This window comes from Vicugna pacos, chromosome 13, assembly GCF_048564905.1.
Source record: "Vicugna pacos chromosome 13, VicPac4, whole genome shotgun sequence".
In the NCBI taxonomy this organism is placed as follows: Eukaryota; Metazoa; Chordata; class Mammalia; order Artiodactyla; family Camelidae; genus Vicugna; species Vicugna pacos.
In genome coordinates, this window is record NC_132999.1 from 45,843,139 (window position 1) to 45,862,420 (window position 19,282).

General features: G+C 37.9%; 1 protein-coding gene across 17 annotated transcripts in view; it reads left to right on the top strand.

Moving 5' to 3' along the window:
- The window catches only part of PUM1 (pumilio RNA binding family member 1), a 117,144-nt gene that overhangs the window by 43,718 nt on the left and 54,144 nt on the right, over positions 1-19,282 (top strand). For 7 of the 17 annotated variants that reach the window (XM_072974908.1, XM_072974911.1, XM_072974913.1 and 4 more), the window contains 4 exons: positions 3,563-3,671; positions 4,644-4,822; positions 13,965-14,131; positions 16,109-16,379. The exons of 3 other annotated variants lie outside the window; for them this stretch is intronic. In XM_072974908.1, the coding sequence (XP_072831009.1) occupies positions 3,563-3,671; positions 4,644-4,822; positions 13,965-14,131; positions 16,109-16,379 (726 nt within the window). The remainder of the gene's footprint in view (positions 1-3,562; positions 3,672-4,643; positions 4,823-13,964; positions 14,132-16,108; positions 16,380-19,282) is intronic. 7 more of the 17 variants (XM_072974915.1, XM_072974917.1, XM_072974916.1 and 4 more) reach the window with 3 other exon arrangements.

Below are 19,282 nucleotides of genomic sequence, written 5' to 3' on the forward strand. Positions count from 1 at the left end.
AGAAACCAAGTCATAGCTTTGCAGGTTTCTCTGTTTCAGGGTCTCTGCCAAGCTGCAATCAGAATTTTAGCTGGGGCTGTAGTCATAACGAAGTTCAACTGGGAAAGGGGCTGCTTCTAAGATAACTCAACATGTTTGATGTCTGGATTGTTTCTCACAGGTGGTTAGACTGAGGGCCTCAGTTCCTAATGAATCAGTCAATGTCCAGTGACCTCTCTTGGTTCCTTGCCATGTGGGCCTCTCTATTGAGCAGCTCACAATGCAGCAACTAGCTTGATTAAAGTGAGGGTGCAAGAGGGCATGAGACAGGAGTAGAAGCAGGATGGAAGTCAGTTTTTTAAATGTAACCTTGCAAGTGACACCCCACCACTTGCCTTGTGTTATTCCTTAGGGGCAAGTCACTATGTCCAGCCCATGGTCGAGGGAAGAGGGGGAATTACATAAGGGACTGAGTACCAGAAGGCAGAGATCATAGAGACTCATTTCACATGCTATACACTGAGGAGTGGAGATGGGTATGTTTTGGAGGAAAGAGAAATGCTAGGTTCTCTCTAAAGTCCAGAGACTTAGAAGAGCTTTGCTAAGTTTGCTTTGCTAAGTTTGCTCTGTCCTTGTCCAGGTATCTTGATTCAGTAGTTTATTTTCCTTCCCATTTGCAGAGCACTCTGCAAAAACCCCATAGATTCCACCTTTTTTTTTTTCCCTTTTCAGAATTGGCGTGCTGCCACTGTCTTTTCCCACCTCCTTTTTCTTTATCTCTACATACTTGCCTTTTCAATTCCTGCTGTTTTCATTGATAATAGTTAATTGATCTTCTTGCTGCTACTTTGCCAAAGCATATGGAGTTTTAGTATTTTGGGGGCTGCCCCTAGCATCTCTTTAGGATTTATATTTATACATATTGTTAACAGTGGGAAACAGTTGCCTCTTGGTATCTGACTAAGGTCTTGAATTTTTTAGTGTGTACTGTGTTCACTGTACTGTGTCATTTTATATAAGGAACTTGAGCATCCAAGGATTTTGTATCAGGGAGGCTCCTGGAACCAATCCTCCATGGATACTGAAGGATGACTGTATTCCTTTGAGACTTGTTGTATCTATTACTATTTTGAAGTACAGTCTCCATTTTTTAGTGCTTTTCTACATGTTTGTTACATTGTTTCCTTTTGAGAGAATTTGGCCTGGAAACAGCCTTGCTTATATGTTTACGTGCTTTTGCTGTCTTTGCATGTTATGACAACCTGGCAACCTACAGTGAAAGATGACAGGATCTCAGAAGTCATTTTTGAAGCCTTATGTTCAAGGGCTGCTGCTTTTAGGAAGCAGCTTGACAAATTATGGACAGACTATATTTGCACATGGAGGCTGATAACTTATAGAAGTATGAGTTTTGAATAAAGATTTCCAAATTTCTGTGGAGAGGGACGAGCACCGTAATGAAGGTATTTGATCACTTTTGCTCTTTTCAAAATATGGAGACTAAAGTTAACCAACAAGAAAGATGTCCCTTGTGTTGACATTCTTTCTTCTGGTACCCAAGGGAGAAGTTGATGTGCACTCCTGTTTGCTCACACTCCCTGCAAAATACAGGAGAAAAATCAGAATGTTAATTGTAAAGGATACCCTTTCTTAGGGAAAGAAACTTTATTTGTAGTCTTATATGAGAGAGCGTTTTTGAGATTAAGAGGAGAAAAAGAAGTTTAAAAAACAAGAATTCTTGAGTTGTGCTTGAGTAGTTCACATTAATTTTCAGTATTCCTTCTGTGGTATACCGCTAATTTTGCCTTGGCATGATGCCACTGAAAACATTTATTGAGAACCTCCTATGTGGTGGGCATTGTGTTCGGCACTCATAAACAATATCTCTGATCTTCACAGCAACCTGAAAAATATTTCCTTCATCAGTACAAAGAGAATGAGGCTGAGGGCAGTCCTGCATTTTGTCCTAGGACACATCACAGTTGTCTAGTCCAGGGCCTCCTGACTCCACTGCTTAGCTGTGGTCTGGGCTCTTCCTCCCTTCCATTCCACTCATACCCTCAAGTTAACAGACAGCTGTGTCATTGTTTCTCTCCGAGAGTGAGCCCTAGAGGCCTACCAGGAATTGACTGTTGACAACTGCTCATCTTCAAGTAAACCAATGCATCTGCAATTAAATGTCAGACCAAAATGTGCCTTTTGTCATGATCTTCTTGGACTAGAAAATGACAAATTAGGGCCTGAAGAGAAAAGTGTGTGGGAAACTGCATTCGTCCAGGTGATAACCCATATCTGCCAGATAGTTTTATAGAGCTGGAGTACATTGATTCCGAGAAACCCAGGATTTAGGTTTGGAAAGCTGATTTCATTTTAGTGAGGACAAAGTTGAGATACTTCTCTATTGTCGTTGGGTTCTGGGTTATATAGATAGGAAAGGTAAACCTTGATTGTCACGGTGGAGAGCAAAATGTTTGTACTTTCTGGTTTTTCATTCTGTTCCTCTGAGAAGTTCAGCGATCCAGGTGTGTTCTTTTATGCTCAAAAACAGTAGTTAAGTACTGTCTCAAATTTCTGACTTTTCTTGTCTGACTAGTAGCAACTGAAATGAAAACATAATTAGAAGAAATGAGGGACATTTTAGTGAGTAAAGCTGGGTGATGATGACCAGAATGAAGAATAATGGGATGCTAGTGGAATTTTACTTTGCAACCCTGGTCACTAATACTTTGATCTTGGGCAAAACTGTTCTGTTTGCTTGAAGGGTACTTTGCATTTATTTGGTTGAAGCTCATTTAAAGTTCTTGTACTGGTCTAGGACCAGTGATGCCTACATTTCTATGAAGTATGGAATGTTTTGCGAAGTCTCTGTAGTGGTGTTATTAAGTATTCTTAAAATTAATTGTGCTTAGGAGATTTTTATTTCCCTTCCATTAATGAGGGAATACGTGTTCTGTCTTTCCAAAATTTTGGACTAGGTTAATGTTGTGGTTGGGAAGTTGTGGTGTGTGGTTTTTTTTTGTTGTTGTTTTTTATTGGTTTGTTTTTGCTTTTTCTTTGTGGTGATGAAAGTGTTTTGGTTAAACAGAATCTCTGTGTATGATGGAGGTGAATTTTGCCTCTAGCATTCCATAGCTGGGAGCTGAGTTCATATCCCAGCCTGAGTAACTTTGCATGGTCAGTTAATATACAGATAGGCAGAAAAAGTGTTTTAGTAGTTGTAGGTACTTTCTTTTTCAGTAAGAATCTTCTTAGTGAGCAGTTAGCTAACAGGTCTAATATGAGTCCCCCTAGCTCCCTTTAAAAATCTTGGCATAGATTAAGTGAATAATTCTAGATATTTAAGCTGAGCCTCTATTGTGATGGATTGATCTGTGGCAAACCCCCCCCTTGCCATAGGCCTCTTAGTGACTTTTACCAAATATATAGTAGTACTCTGACCACAATCTCTGTAGTCAGAACACTGATTAAAGACCTTCAGGGCACGTTGAGCATCTTCAGTACCCTTGTCTAAAAGAAAGTGTTGACTGCTGTACTTTCATCCTTTGTGAATTCTTTAAAAGCATCTATTATTTTTAATTTGCAGCAGCTCTTGCCAGGTAAAAAGTTTTGGGAAACAGATGAATCCAGCAAAGATGGACCAAAAGGAATATTCCTGGGTGATCAATGGCGAGACAGTGCCTGGGGAACATCAGGTAATCTAGATCTAGCATCTGTACTGTGATTTATGCCTGTCTTAGAGCTCCTTTCCTCAGCAATTGGCAAGTCATGAATTTTACATCAGCGACATAAGCATGTCAAGCAATGAACTATCCTGTAGTATAATTCATGAAGGAGCTTATATGATGTAATTTATTAAAACATAATTAATACAAAATCAAATCTTCAATATTTTATTGAAGTGCTAGCCACAGGGATTGGTCTTATTTGAAATGACCATAATTTCAGCTATAACTTCTTGTTCTGTACTGCTGTCAGCATACTTGGAATTAGAAAATCCCTGCCTGCCATTTGAAGTTCATGTTTCTTTCTTCTCCCCTTGCCCCTGTGTACTGTGTATGGGGTGATCTATCTATAAATGTGGTTGGGGCCAAATCGTCACTGGGTGTGGATGCTCTACTGACTGACTACCCCTGAAGAGGGATGGGAGAACTTGTAGAGGCAGACACTCTCACAGCAGAAAGAAATGACAGATGATAGGAAGGGAGGAGATAGAAACCCCAAAAGCTGATATGCTGTGTTACAGCACAATATAAGAATGGAACCCCAGATGACAGTGAGTCATATGAATAGATCAAATTATGTTGTTGTTTTTAAAAAGGGCAGTAAAAAAAAATCACATTTTGTTTTAGTAATATTACCCATAAAATGTGTTAAAAAATTCTGCTACTTGAAAAGGGTAAACATTAATTTATGCACTTAGCTAGATAAGCCAATTATGTGAACTGCTGTATTGCTCTGCTGTCCTGCATATATGAGGGATGTGTTCCGTTTCCTTAGCTTATGCAGAATATTATATTTAGGGAAAACACACAACAGGAGGTTTTGGCTCAACTGACTACGGCAGGTTTCTTTATTCCCAGTCATTGGTTTATCCATGAGACATCACTCGTAATTTGTTTGAGCCTCTGGCTGCACTGTATCATGCTTGTGTATCTTTTTTGTAGATCATTCAGTTTCCCAGCCAATCATGGTGCAGAGAAGACCTGGTCAGAGTTTCCATGTGAACAGTGAGGTCAATTCTGTACTGTCCCCACGGTCGGAGAGTGGGGGACTAGGCGTTAGCATGGTGGAGTATGTATTGAGCTCATCCCCGGGCGATTCCTGTCTAAGAAAAGGAGGATTTGTAAGTTGGCTTGAGGAACTTGTTCCTATCTCTCTCTCTCTTTCCCTACCCTCCTCCCCCCCAAAACAAAACGTGCCTGTTTAGTTTCCTTAGATATTCACAACACTAATTGCAGGGTTTTAAAAAACACTTTTATTGCAGTTAGATCTCAGGCAAAGCATAGCAGGAGATGTAAGCTAAACTTTTTTAAAAATAGAGAAATAATGTTTTTTGGGGACTCATTGATAGTAACGTGAGGTAAGAACTGAAATCTAGATATCAGTTCATTGGTCTACCAGAAAACGACTTTTAGTTTAAAACAAACAAACAACAATTAAAAGAGAGGGAATTAACACAGAACTGAAGGTGAGGTGTCAGTAGAGAATAGATCTGTGAGTAATGATTTGCCAATATCTGACGATCCTTAAAATGGATCAGATACGTGGGGTCATTCTTGTTTTTGCTAGGTGGGCTGTAATTATGAAATGATCTGTGGCCCTCTTTGAATAGCTTTGCTTCTCACACTCAGCCTGTCAGGAAATTAGAAGTTCTGTCAATTCTCTATCTGCAGTTTTTTTGAGATTTGTCACCGTTGACTTCTCTGATGCTAAATTGTAGTCAGAGTGGCTTCTCTGACTGCAGCCTCTTGCTTTTTTAAGTCTTAAGCAGTCTTTCTCAAAACTAGTTCTTTCTTATACCATTGACTTTATAGATTTAAAAGTCTTAAGATGCATTTCTGTTTGAGTCTTCCTCATTTTGTATTCTGTGACTGGTTTTATATTTCAGGCCACAACTAGAAAGGCCATGAAAGTCACCCTGAATCTACCTTCCTTCCTTTCCTCCCGACTCAGCTTGTTTTGTACCTTTTCAAAGCCCTTTATCCCTGAAGTCTTTTTGGGTTAATACTACCCTTTGGCAATCATTAAACAGGCCTTCTGTCCCCCAAATCATATTGATAATTTTATCTCCATAACTATCTTACAACATTTGTTGTCAGTATTTTTATTGACAGATATCTTGCTAGGGGCTTGGTCCTATTTTCCCAATTCTACTTGAAACTTCTTTAGAGTAACTGTAGTACATTTTTGGTGCAGCTTCCTTAAGTGTTCAATTCTTTAATATGTTAGTGGATGTTAAATGAATGATTGTTGACTTGGCAGGAAGAGAACAGGTGGCATCTAGGGTAACCAGAATCCTCATGGAGTTAGCTTTATTCTCAGCATGCAAAGATGATGCTTCAACAAACATTGACACTTGACATGTGGCCGGAGCTTTTAATTTCACCAAAAAAAAAAAAAGTGAAATGAACTTATTTAAGAGACTGGTTTGGACTTCTCCCAGCTCCACACTTAGAAGTTTGGTATGAGGAATTTAGCCAGAAGCGGATCTTTCATTTTTATGATAACCCTTAGAAAGATCAAGGGACTAAATTGGGCTTTTGTCTTGAGTCTTGCATTCTAGCTGTTCCAAAGCTGGCCTGATTACTTCTGGGTCTTTTGACCCTGCAGAGACATAGGTCAGGTTTAGTGGCTTGCGGATCAGATTGGAAAAGACTTCTTGTATTTGAACCTTCCCAAGAGAGTACTTGGGAAGAATAAGATCTACCTTTTGGAGGTGAGGAATGGGATCACACAAAATGATCTTTTGCTGGTTGTCCCTTGGGAAGAATGGTGTTACTTCTTTCAGCTTATCCCCAGCTCACCTTTTTCTTACCTCACTCTTTTTCCATCTCATGAGTGCAGATTTCTCAGAGGAAGTGCTGCCTTCTAACTTTCTCTGCCTATAGGGGATAAGTTAGTGTTGTGCATAGGTAAGTTGTTATTATGTTGAACTGGAACCTATATGACTCTTGCCATAAATTCTCTGTTGTGTGTGACAAGTTTCGAAGTCTTGGGCGTTAGCCATGAGACATGTGCCAGAGTTACTGTGAAGTTTGTAGGAGGCAGAAACATAATTGGAATTAGGAGAGAGATAAAATGCTGGGGCTGATGTATTATTTTCTCCTGTTTTTACCTTTTGAAACAAGTATTTCATTAGTTAATCTAAAGCTGTGTCTTTGTATTCAGTATCTTGTATTTAGATTTGTAAAATGTGGCTTCCTTTCTTGTCTTGGGGTGATTTTTAGCTCCTTTATTGTCACCAGAGGAAGTTAAGATCTCAGAATAGAGGTCAGAAATTTGAACTTTCTAAAAAGCAATTGAATTACTGAGCTTCTGAGGTTTGCATAAGGATAAATGAAAATTTCCCAGATCTGTGTTCCAACTTCTTTTCAGAAGGAAGGTTGTGGATAATGAAATATTCTCTCATACTTTGACTTTGAGTTGCACCTAAATGGTGATACAGGAGGACTGATCAGTGATATCAAACCACCACATTGGCATATCCAGTCTTTTGGTGGGTGGAGAACTGAGAACCAGTGAACTACTTTATCAGCATTTTGGTTATAGCCTGATGATCCTGTACTTCACCAGGCTTTGCTCTGTTGGTCAGGATGACATTTGGCCAAAGCTCTTGTCGTGGAAACGTGAATCACTTTTTGATTGTTACGGTATGCATACATCTTCCTGGAAGAGCTGAGCTGCTCTCCCCTCCCCCCTTTAAAATCTAGTTTGTCTTTTAGAGATCTGAGGTCAGAGGCTAAGAAGGCCAAGAATATCTGCTGCTTTGAGATAATTATTCTAAAGCATGGTAATTGGTGGTTTATGGATCAGAGCACTCAGATGTATTTATTTTTTGGGTGGCTGTACCAATTTTACTTCCAGTAAGCCAGGGAGAAACCTCATTTTAATACCCTGAGAGCTGAAAACATCATCTGATGACATAATAAATGTAGATTTCTAAGTACCAATGGACCGTTTTCAGATAACTGGCAACAGATCACACAGACTCTGATTAACTTTTCAGTTAAAGTTGGTTTAGAACTAAAGTAATCTACTCTACTGTGGTTTTTTCATTTTCAGTATGATTGTTTCATGGTTACAGCTTGAATGAAGGTGTTTAACTCTTTGTCTAGCTTCCCCAAGCCTCTCTTGGGTTCATTTTGATTGTACAAATGGACACAGTCGTTTTGACTTCTGCGATGAGTACTTGCAGGCTGATGATAAGAATCTATCAGCAGTGTTTTCTTCTCAGCACTCACTGTAAATATTTGGTAGTATTCCATGTATGAATCAGAAACTTCACAAGTAGCAGTTTTCAGAATAATAGAAAAACTCAGAATACCAGTTAAATCAGAGTCACATCTTTCAATTTAATTTATTTTCTTTTTGTATCCTTTATTTTATTTATTCCTGAAATAAGACAGGTCCCCATCCCCACATAACCCCCACACCCCTGAAAAATAAAACCCTTAAAACAAAACAAAGCATAGTTCAGAGTAGTTACCAAATCACATGTAACTGCTGTATTTTGAGGGCACTGGGTGAAATTACCCACCTAAAGACCTTGCTGTTGGTCTTTTGGAATACTGCTGATCTTCACGTAGGTTGAAGCCAGTCATAAAAGTGAATCGTAATGTCTACTTTTCTGGTTTATGGTGCCTGGGGAAATGAGAAGACCATTTTCAGTTAGGGTGAAGACCACTCTAAATTTGCAGACGAAAGATTTTTAGAAAAAATATCTGAGGAAGGCCTTTCTGTTTATGTTACAGACTGGCTACTTTCTGACCTGGAGGATGCATGCACACTCCCAGCAGTTTACTTGGGTCACAAAACTTGATGACTTACTTTTCTAGTTTCCATTCTGTTTATTTTAGGTAGCCAGTGCCACTTGAATTGATTTTGTTTAAAACCTTTGTGCAATGTAACACGGGTTTGAGTCTCAGCTGGACTTTAATGCCCTCATTTGCAAAGGGGGGTTAATTAAAAACTCATAAAGTCTAATTCACATGGCCGTGTAATATATATATATGAAAATGCTTTTGTAAATCTTATAAAATCTTGCTCCACAAAGTCCATAGGTCCATATCATTATCAGCACCTGGGGGCTTAATAGAAATGCAGAATCTCAGGTTCTACACTAGACTTACTGAAGCAGAATCTGCATTTTGAAAAAACCCTTAGTTAATTTGTATACACGTTAAAGTTTGATAAATACTGTTATATAAATTTCTTGAAAGATTAAGTTACCAGGATGCTATGGATCAAACTCAGAAACTTTTATCTCAGGGTGGAGTCCCTTCAGATTTGAGCTTCCCTTGGATGAGAAGTCTGTGCTCTTTGCAGTGTCAAGCTATTAGACACTGACTAAATAAAAAATTTAAAAAACATAACTTTTAGAAAATCTTTTTTGGTTTTAGCTCTTTTCTTCCTCCTGGATCTGGTGGTTACCCCAGTGAGGGGAACATGCTTTTTACCTTTCCTTTCTGTACACCAGAAATTGGGTGATCATATACACAGTGCCTGGTATAATCCACGTCCCACTGTTTCTGAAGTGCACACCTCCTCACTTTGGTTCATTTTGAAATTGGGATGCAATGTTATAATTCAATTGTCAGTGTTTCCTTTTTAGCAGCACATAAAATGATGGTATGTCATAAATTAATGGTGTCTCAAGATTTGATGAAACATAGTAATTAGTGACTTGATTCTGTACACATATTTCAGAAAAATCAGTGGGACAAAGGGTTTAATGATTAGAGCTGTAGTCTTTTCAGGAGGAAAAATGTAAGATGTTTAGCAATTTTTAAGCTTTAGGGGATTGAGGGTGAGGATGGGTGTGTCTGAGAAAGGCAGTGGGAAAAATGTGAAAATTGGATGAAATACTCTTAAGAGTTTTTTTTTTTTAAAGGAAGTGCATGTTCATGAATCGCCTTATTTAATACCTGAAACAACCTTCCGAAATAAATATTGTCCTTACGAATTTATGGATGAGAAAAATGAGCTTAAAAGGAAAGTGGTGGGGCCTGGATTCAAACTTTGTTCTAATTTCAGTTCTTAGCTATATTGCTTTCTACTATAGCATATGATATACTGGCTTATTTATTAGTTTCTCACGACAGAATCATTTAATACGTAAATTTAAAAGTAATTCACATGACTAGTAATTTGAAACTTTTACTCATTTTTTTAATATTTGAAATTTTATATTACTATTGGAACTATATACTGATGAACTTTAAAGAAAATTGACATTCTGAGGTTTTTTTTGTTTTGTTTTTTTTGACATTTTATAAAAAACTGAGAAGTGTACCCAGGAGAGACCAATATTTTAGTCGTTATGGTTTCTGGACTCTATGTCAAGCAAATACACAAAATATTCCTTTTTAGAAAAAAGAGAGGAAAATTGCTAATCTCATTGAATGTGACTTCTGTCATACGGAGCTATGTGGTAGGATCTTTACAATAGCAGTAGAAATTAAATTCTCATTTCTCCGACTTCATTCAGAATTAATAGATCTTCCCTGAAAGATTCCTCTTGTTATGCGAGGCTTTTAAGAAAGCTGAGCTATGAATGGATGGACTGATCTCCATAGTACATGGTTATTCTTTCTGTCTGCTCTTCCTTCTGTTCGTTGATATCTCGCAACAGAATGCACTCCTCTGCCTCTGTGTAGATCTGGAACCTGATTTTTCAAGAACTCTTCTTGGCTCCACTTGTGAGTTTTCATTGCGTTTGACCACTTGTATTTTGAGCACTCACTGGGGCCTGTATTTGGCTTACAGATTCGGGTTGATATGCATTTAAAGGAAGTCCTCAACAAAAGGATGCTATTAATCTTTCCTAGTTTTTCCTTCCATTTAGCCAGTAGACTTTTAAAAATATTATTATGTCCAAGGTAATAGTGACAAAAAAGCAAAACATAACCCCTACCTTTATGATGCTTATTTGGACTTAATTATAGTGGTTCTCAGTTGTGAGTGCTAGTTGTAGGAGAAGCTTTTAAAAATATTTGTGGGAACCTCTACAGACACTTGTAAATTAAAAAAAAAAAAAGGTTGTGATGCTCAACATAAACCTTAGAGTCACTGCCTTGTGAAAATAGCAGGATCTATGGAGGGTCAGATTGGCTATACACTTTTATTTGAGTTAAACCACTTAGTGGAAACATTGGAGATTTTAAATCTTAGTATCATAGATAATGTTACATAAGAAATGCCATCCCAGGGTGTAGTTTTACAAGTATCATACTACATTTATATAAAACGATCTATACTTTACAAAACTTTTGCATTTGCATCATTTCATTGATGTTTATAACTATTTTGCTTTAAACAAAGGATCTCTGTTTTATAGACAAGAAAACTAAAGAGGTTTAATAACCTGTCCAAATACCAGTAAGTGTTAGCATTTGAGATAGACTGTAGCTTCTGTGCAGTTGGGGCTAGTATTTTCCTAAAGACCACATAGCTACGAATGCCTTGTCTTAAATATTAAAACAACTTTTAAAATCCCATAAAACATACCAGCCCTATTCTCTCTCTAGGGTCTTCACATTACCCCCATTCTCTCTCTAGGGTCTTCAGATTTCTAAGAGACCATTTTTATGATCCTGAACCTTATATTCTATGTTCTTTTAATAACAGCCTGTAATAGAATAGCTTCCCACTTGTGCTCTTGGTGTTATTTACAAATCAGACTTAAACTATTTTAATTTAGGGCTGTTGTTGATTTACTGAACTTGTTAAAACTTTTAATATACCCGTGTACAGAAAAGTGTACAAGTCAGAAATGTTCATCTTCATGAATTTCTGCGAAATGAAAACACCCCATGTAACCCATTCAGATCAAGTATGGAAGCCTTCCTTGGGTCTCTCATCTTCATGTAGAAGGAACCTGCTATTCTGCTGAAGCATGATTAGCCTATTCAGAGTAGAAAACCAGGTAGCTGTATTTTACATAAATGGGCTGTGCAATATTGGTAAAAAATAGTCTTTCTCAGGGATATCTTTGAACATCTAGCCCTTGACAGTATAATTGAGAATATAAGTATTAGTGACTTAGTTTTCAGGCCAGAACAGTTGGCTTTACAGAAGGACTAACAACTTTTCAGCAGACCTTCTTAAAGTGTCACTGAGGAAACACAGTGAAGAGTGTTGATTTGATGAGTGAGTCTCTTCTGTACTCTGATTTCTTCCTTGTTGATGAAACTTCCCAACTGCCTTTATTATTATAATTCCTTTCCATTTTAACTTGTAGACGTTTTGAATTCCTTGTGAGAAATTAGTGGTGAACCATTCCTCCTGAGCCAGTGACTTGATTTGTAGATTTGTGGAAGATTACTTTAGTGTGTTAGGATGCTCCTTCTGATACTCAATGACATTAGTGGTGTCTAATTCAGATAGAGTTGTTTATCACCACCTCCTGGATTCTTACCTGATGACAAAGATAATGGGAGGATCCTTCTTATTTTAGCAGTTTAGTTTTGCAGGGTTTTTTGTCATTTCAACTTTCTTTGTCATATTTTTTTAACTTCTCTCCAGCACTGAATTTGCTGCTGGAGATATGAAAATGAATAATAGCTTCTGTCAGTTTTACGTTTGCAAGAGAAGGGAGCTATTATCTCTGGACATTTTGAAAGCTCTTTCTGTCTTTAGAATCCTGTCATAGTCCCATATCTGGTTTGGGATCTCAGTGTCATGCTTGAATGGCTGTCATTCACTCTTTTTGAGCCAATTAGAATCTTATATTTTGAAGATGTAAAATTTTATCTCATTTACTGCCAGAACTGTAGTTTACCAACTTTCTGCCACATGAAACTAAATTGTATATCCTAAGTTCCTTCTTATGTGTATTCCTTTATTCATGTTAGTTGTGAAATCTTTCTTTTTCTATGTCTCATTTGAACAGAGAATGATGTTGAAAGTAAAATGGGCTCTGAACTGGTAGTTGAAAGATCTGAGAGTCAGGGTCCCTGAGTCTAGTCTTTCTGGACTAGAGATGGCTAAGAACTACTTTGAGAGCATCTTGTTTATTTTGCATTTACAGTCCTACCCATTCAGAACTGAGTGTCTGTTCTAGTTTCCATTAGTGATTTCCCTTTAATGAAATTTGGTTGTGGTGACTAGAAGTGCTGTGTAGCAGCTCTCACCATCTTCTGATTGGATTATTCCTTTCCCCAGGAACTTTCTTTTGGTCCAGGTGTATTTGTTTTCTTCCTTAAACCAGAAGTCACTGGGGGACATGAAAGTTTACCTCTCTCTGGTTTTACTTAACCCTTTGGTAAAGTTTTGCAAAGCCCTCTGTACCATGTCAAGTCACTGTACCAAGCCTTCTTTTCTTTTGGAAATGAAGATACGTTTGCTTTAAGTGTTCAGATCTTAACTTTGACTGTTGGTAAGAGGAGACAGACTTAACTTTCTTAGAAAACATCAGTGTACTTGGCACTACATCAATTCTTTTAGATCCTGTCTTTCAATCTTTGTAGTTTGAAGCACTTCAGAGATAAATTCTGTTGCATCAGTGATTTGACTTAACATGCTCCCATGTAGTCCCCCTGGTATGTCTGACAGGCAGTGAAAGACAACTGGTAAACACTTCTTAGAGTGCACTTTGTGAAAGAAGTTCACAGTTAAATTTAACATGTTTTGAAGGTTTAAAACAATTCAAGTTAAGGATGATCAGGGAATTACTGATGCAGTAAGCTGTGAGACATTGGGTAGTACTGGGGTGGTGGTGGTGCACATTGGCAGGACATATATTCCAAAATAAAGTTAGAGTAATGAATTTAATTGGAATGATGTTAGACCACACTTATCTCAATATTCAGAAGTAAGGGAGGAGTTTACATAGGTAATGGTGAAGTAGGAAATTTATTTTGTAGGCTTAACACTTTCCAACTGTACTGCTAGCTGCCATACCTGGGGCTTACTAGGCGTCATGCTGTTATATAGAGTTAGATTTGAGGGTAGAGAAGTGGAACCCAGAGGTTAAAAGTCGTGGTTGGGCTTTGTGTAGGAAGGAAAAAAATGAGGTGGAGGAACACGGGGTATAATAAGACTGTCCTAAACTCTGTAACGTAAATGTATGTCTGTCTCCCCCATTTGGCAAAACTTTCTGCAGTGTTCCTGCCTCTGTGTTGTCTGTTAATTAGATTGTAATGTTTTGAAAGGGCATGGGCACTATCCTTTTCTAATTAGCATTTAGTGTAGTCTCGCGTCCACAGTGGTTACCCACTATTATTAGTTGATGATGATTAGTGAAGCTGAAGCTATTTTTTAAACAGGGCCCAAGGGATGCAGACAGTGATGAAAACGACAAAGGTGAAAAGAAGAACAAGGGTACGTTTGATGGAGATAAGCTAGGAGATTTGAAGGAGGAGGGTGATGTGATGGACAAGACCAATGGTTTACCAGTGCAGAATGGGATTGACGCAGACGTCAAAGATTTTAGGTTTGTATGTTTTACACTTCTGATTTTTGAATGCGGGCTGTGGGTTTTTGTTTTGATTTAGTTTTATTTTGATTTTTAGCTTTCTTTTTCTCTCCCTATGTGTGGTTTTTAAGAATTGGGTCTAGTGTAGGCCATACCATAAAGATTTAAATTAACTAACTGGTAAGGTAGAATTTTCTAAGATCTGTCAGTGCCTGGTGTTTTCCAAAATGGTAGACTTTGCATTTATGTAGAGCCCTACAGTTTGCAGAATGATTACATAAAGATCATTTCGATGATTGTCAAATTTCAAAATCATCTGGGATGGATGCCTCGGAACTTCTCCCAAGTTTCTCCCAAATCTCTATCGTGGGAGAAATCATGATTACTGATGGAAGTGTGTCATATGGCTCTGGCATGTTAGAGGGAAAAAGAGCTGAGAACTTATGCATTATTTCACTTGAGACTCAAACTCCCTTTGAGGTAGATGGGTCAAGTATCATTTCCTTCATTTTCAAGAACCAGAGATGTAGCTCAAGTGACTTGTTCTTAATCGTATCCTTTCCATAAAAGCCTCTCATTCCATCTCTGGTCATGATTGATTTACAGGTTTTACCCTATAACTTAATGTGCACAGTATTAAAATGATACTGTGTCTATTTGTCTTCCACATTTGGCAGGTATTCTTCATTTATGTAAGTAACCTTTAGTGATGATATATAATTCTAAAAATTTAAAAATCCTTGGTGTGTATAGTTAGAGAATTTAATTTTGAATAATTTAATGTTAGTCTAAAGCTGTTATGTGTGTGTCTAAACACACATATCTTATCCTAATAATCTACAAAGCCAAAATTAATGTATTTTGGGCCATTGTTTGTAGAACAATGTCCAGTTGTTCAGTCTTCCTAATTTAAGTTTTGTGTCTTGTGAGTATAAAGAATTACAGTCTTTGGAAGAAATTTGAGACACAGGGTATATAATAAACACTTAAATAAGCTCTTTCAGATGAGTTGGGGTAGTCTCTCCATCCTGAATCTCAAGCAGCTTGTGGCATTGTTTGTGGTATTTGACTTCGGTTCAGTTGGTAGTGGTAGGGTGTGTGGGTGTGGGTGTGTGGTGTGGGGGTGGGGGTGTGTGTGTGTGTGTAAGAGCTTTAATTTGTACCAGGTGTAGGATTTCTTTTAGGCTTAGCAGGTAACTGCTCCACTCCCCTGACTACAATATGTTAGTCTTTGTTAGTCTGAATTGGAATTATATAGTCCTGTAAAGCGTGTGTGCTGGATTACCCAGGACAGTACTTGTTTATACCTGTGTCCTGGGTATTTATTAATAGTGCCCCCTTTTGTTCTTAGGAATGTCCTGGTTTGTATGGTAAATTATACCCTCACATTACTTTTAATTCTTAGAGTTGTTTCCTTAGCAGAGGCTTATCCTAGATGATGAATTTATTTTGTAATAATCTGCTCTGGTTTCTTAGAAGGGAAAAAGGGGAGACAGTTTTAGCATTGGCCAGTGGTACCCAAATATAATTTGTTTTTCATCTGTATAAAAAATTTTTTTTCTTTGAAATAGAGTCATTCTCAGATGTGAAATTTCCCCTTAGAAACTACTTTGTCCATTGACTGTTTAAAGAGTAGGTGCTGCTTTTGGTGGGCATGTTTTACTACCTGCATTTTGGGATCTCTCTTTTCATGGATGCCACAGGCAGTGACTTTTTCCAGTTCATCCAGTGTTCCTCAAATCTGGGCCCCTTGGTTAAAGGGATTGTAAATTAATAGCAGTTATTGTAAACTTAAGAGGTGGGTTCTGGTGGGAAGGCAGTCAATAGAAGAGTCATGTTATATAACATGTAAGCACCATTTTCTGGTCATTTTGTAGAACTGGTATTAAGTACTGTCAGTAATAAGCTGTGTCAAGGATGTCCTTAAACTTAGGTTGCTGTAGTGTCCCTCCCCGCTCAAAATAAGGTTTAATGCCCTTTACTTTCTCTGTTTAGCCGTACCCCTGGTAATTGCCAGAACTCTGCTAATGAAGTGGATCTTCTGGGTCCAAACCAGAATGGTTCTGAGGGTTTAGCCCAGCTGACCAGCACCAATGGTGCCAAGCCTGTGGAGGATTTCTCCAACATGGAGTCCCAGAGTGTCCCCTTGGACCCCATGGAACATGTGGGCATGGAGCCTCTTCAGTTTGATTATTCAGGCACGCAGGTACCTGTGGACTCAGCAGCAGCAACTGTGGGACTTTTTGACTACAATTCTCAACAACAGGTACTGTGTGTGTCTCTGTCACTCTCTACTCTCCCTCCAGCCAGCACATTATTCAAGTAACTGAGAATGGGGGCATGGGAGGAGGGTGGCATTATTTTAGGTCTTTGATAGCAATTCCTTATTAACCTAACAGTGGTGTGGTTTACAAAGCCTCTGCATCTTTCCATCAAGAAGGTGATTCCTGTGCTGAGGTTTATTGGCAAGAGACCACCCAGCTCTGCGTACTTCCTTTGGCCCCTCTTTTGTCACAGGACCTGTGGAGGGGGTGAGGTGGTATAACCTCTTGAATGCTAATTTAGTCACGGTGAATAACATGTGATTGTGATGCTACTGGTTTGTTTCTTTTTAAATAATAAACTCTCTTACCTACCACTGTCAGGTGTCCAGTGCCAGATGTCCTATTAGTCCTATCTTTTAATTAAGTGATTTACTACAGATAACAAACGTACCTGGTACCTTTTGAAAGAATTAGAATGTGATTAGAGGAAAAACATACATCACTCAATATAAAGTCTGCAGTGAAATTACTTAGGTTTTGTTTTATTCATAAGTCCTTGGAAAATAATTGTATGTGTGCCTTCTGGTTTTGAAGGCATGGTATGACTAACTCTGGGGTTTACTGATTCTTCTGTTCAATTTTTTTAAAAAGGAAAATTAGTTGTTTGAATTATAGAAGGGGTTTCTGACCATGTTAAGTATCCCAAGTTCTCCTTTGTGGCTGTAAGTAATTTGATGGGCCATGAATTTCTAATCCTTAATTTTGAACTGGAACATAAATATAAACTAGGTTTGAAAGGTTAAAATCTCATTTTGAAGTTTAGAATTAATGTCTATGGGGGTAGTTGACTTAGGTCTTTGTAGATCAGTTATACCATACTATCTCTAGTTGTTGTCATAAACGGCTGATGTTAAATGAATTTCAGTTGATAGATAACTGGATAATAAAGTTAACCACATGAAATTTACAGAAACAAATCCCTTTAAAGAGATTAATGTGATATGCATACTCTGTGATCATATCAGGTGGATATATTAGGTTTCATTAACAAACTCTTTTTCCCGGAGAGAGTAATCTAAAAGTGTCCACTGTTGTCCCTGTAGTTCCCAGTAGATACACCCACCTCTCCATAAGAATTGACTTCCTGAGCTTTTTTGTGTTCTTTATAGGAAGTAGTCTCCTTTCACTGTTCATTCATTTCACAATGAATCCTCAAAACAGCAGTTTTGAGTGAAGCCAGACATTACTTCAAGTGCTGATGAGATACTAGACTTAAAATATTTTGTGTCACATCAGCAAACATAGGGGCACTCTGTTACTGTGTATGTAGACTTCAACTTGTCCAGCTTAGAATGTAAATGTGATAATTATCTAAATTGAGGTATATGAAGTGTAGGCTGTTCCTATTTAGGATCCTCTAACCTAGTTACATCAAGAAGTTTTATCTGAATTCTTTGTTTTACTCCGTCTCTTAGGTCCAAACTTCCCTAGCAACCTTAAACTACAGCCATTTTTGGTTGTTAGTTTGCATTCCCTATCTAACCCAGTCTAACTGCTTGCTGTTGAAGAAGTATTCATCTCCAACCTCTTATGAACAGAAATCGAATTTTCTTTCGTCTAATTGTTCTTTACTTCATAATCAGAGTCGGGATTCTCTTTTGCTTTATTGATGTTTGGTTTCACAATAGTTTTATCAATTTTAGAGGAGAGTAATTATTAGAACTTAAACAAAAATGTACTTTTGCATATCTACAAATAGTAAACATGGTTACATCAGAGGCAACGCCCAGTGACATTTATAAAACCTGGAGTGCTTTCACCATGTATCCCATTTCAGCAGTTTTGGGAAGTTAACATTATTATTTTGAAAGGTAAACTATTGTTGGGTTCTGGCTTTCCATGCATGTCTTGGTTGCTGCGATATAGGAGCGTTGTTAGACTGATACACCACCATCATAGGATGTGATCATGTTGTTTTGTCCCATGGGCTCATAATTCTTGCTCTTCTGAGTAGATTGTCATACACATTCTTGTACAGGGTACTGTAATAGCATTCCTGGGGACCACTGGCCCCAGACTCCTAGGTATCTTCAAGACTCTAAATTTCCCAAAGGCTCCTGCATAGAAACCAGTAGTTATTAAGAAGGAAGGATCCTTTCTATACTGGAAATTGGTGTTTGTTCTTATTTTTTAGCCTTCTAATATTTTTTACCCTTTTGCTTTTTATTTCATTTTATTCTCCTTTCCATTTCTACTAATTTAGACAGTTCCAGTGCTGTTACCTTTCTTGATCTTCAAATCAAAAAGTTGTCATGTCTGTCTCCTTTGAACTCTGTAGTGCTTTGTGCTTCCCTTAAGAAAAGGAATCACCACATTCTTAATATGGTGTTCTTTACATGTTCATAACACTTTGTGCTATGATTATGTGTCTGATAGTCCTTGCTAGATTATAAGCTTCCTGAGGGTAAGGCCGGGGTCTTGATCCCTCTGTGTCCTCTGCTTTACTTTAGTGGATCAAGTTTTCAGGGAAGCTTTTTCATATCCCCATTTTATCATCTTAGAACATCGTCTGTATTTAATATACTTCACAAAGCTTAAACTTGAAACTAGCCTTCTAAGAGGTGTGGAGGCCACTCTGAAGCCTTGTCTGTATTCTAATATGTGAATCCTTTAGATCTAGCCCACTAGATTGTGCCTCTTAGACAAATAACTGGACCTGTATAATATCCAGGAAATTTACCTCCTGAATCAACGTTTAAACCTTTTTAGGGTCACAGCCCTCTCTTGTCATCTGATCAAAAGCCATAGTCCTCTCATTAGAAAAACGTATACAATTCTTTTGACCCTAATTTTGTGGGTAACTTCAGGGAGATCAGAGATCTGTAGATGCAGAATATAACCTTCT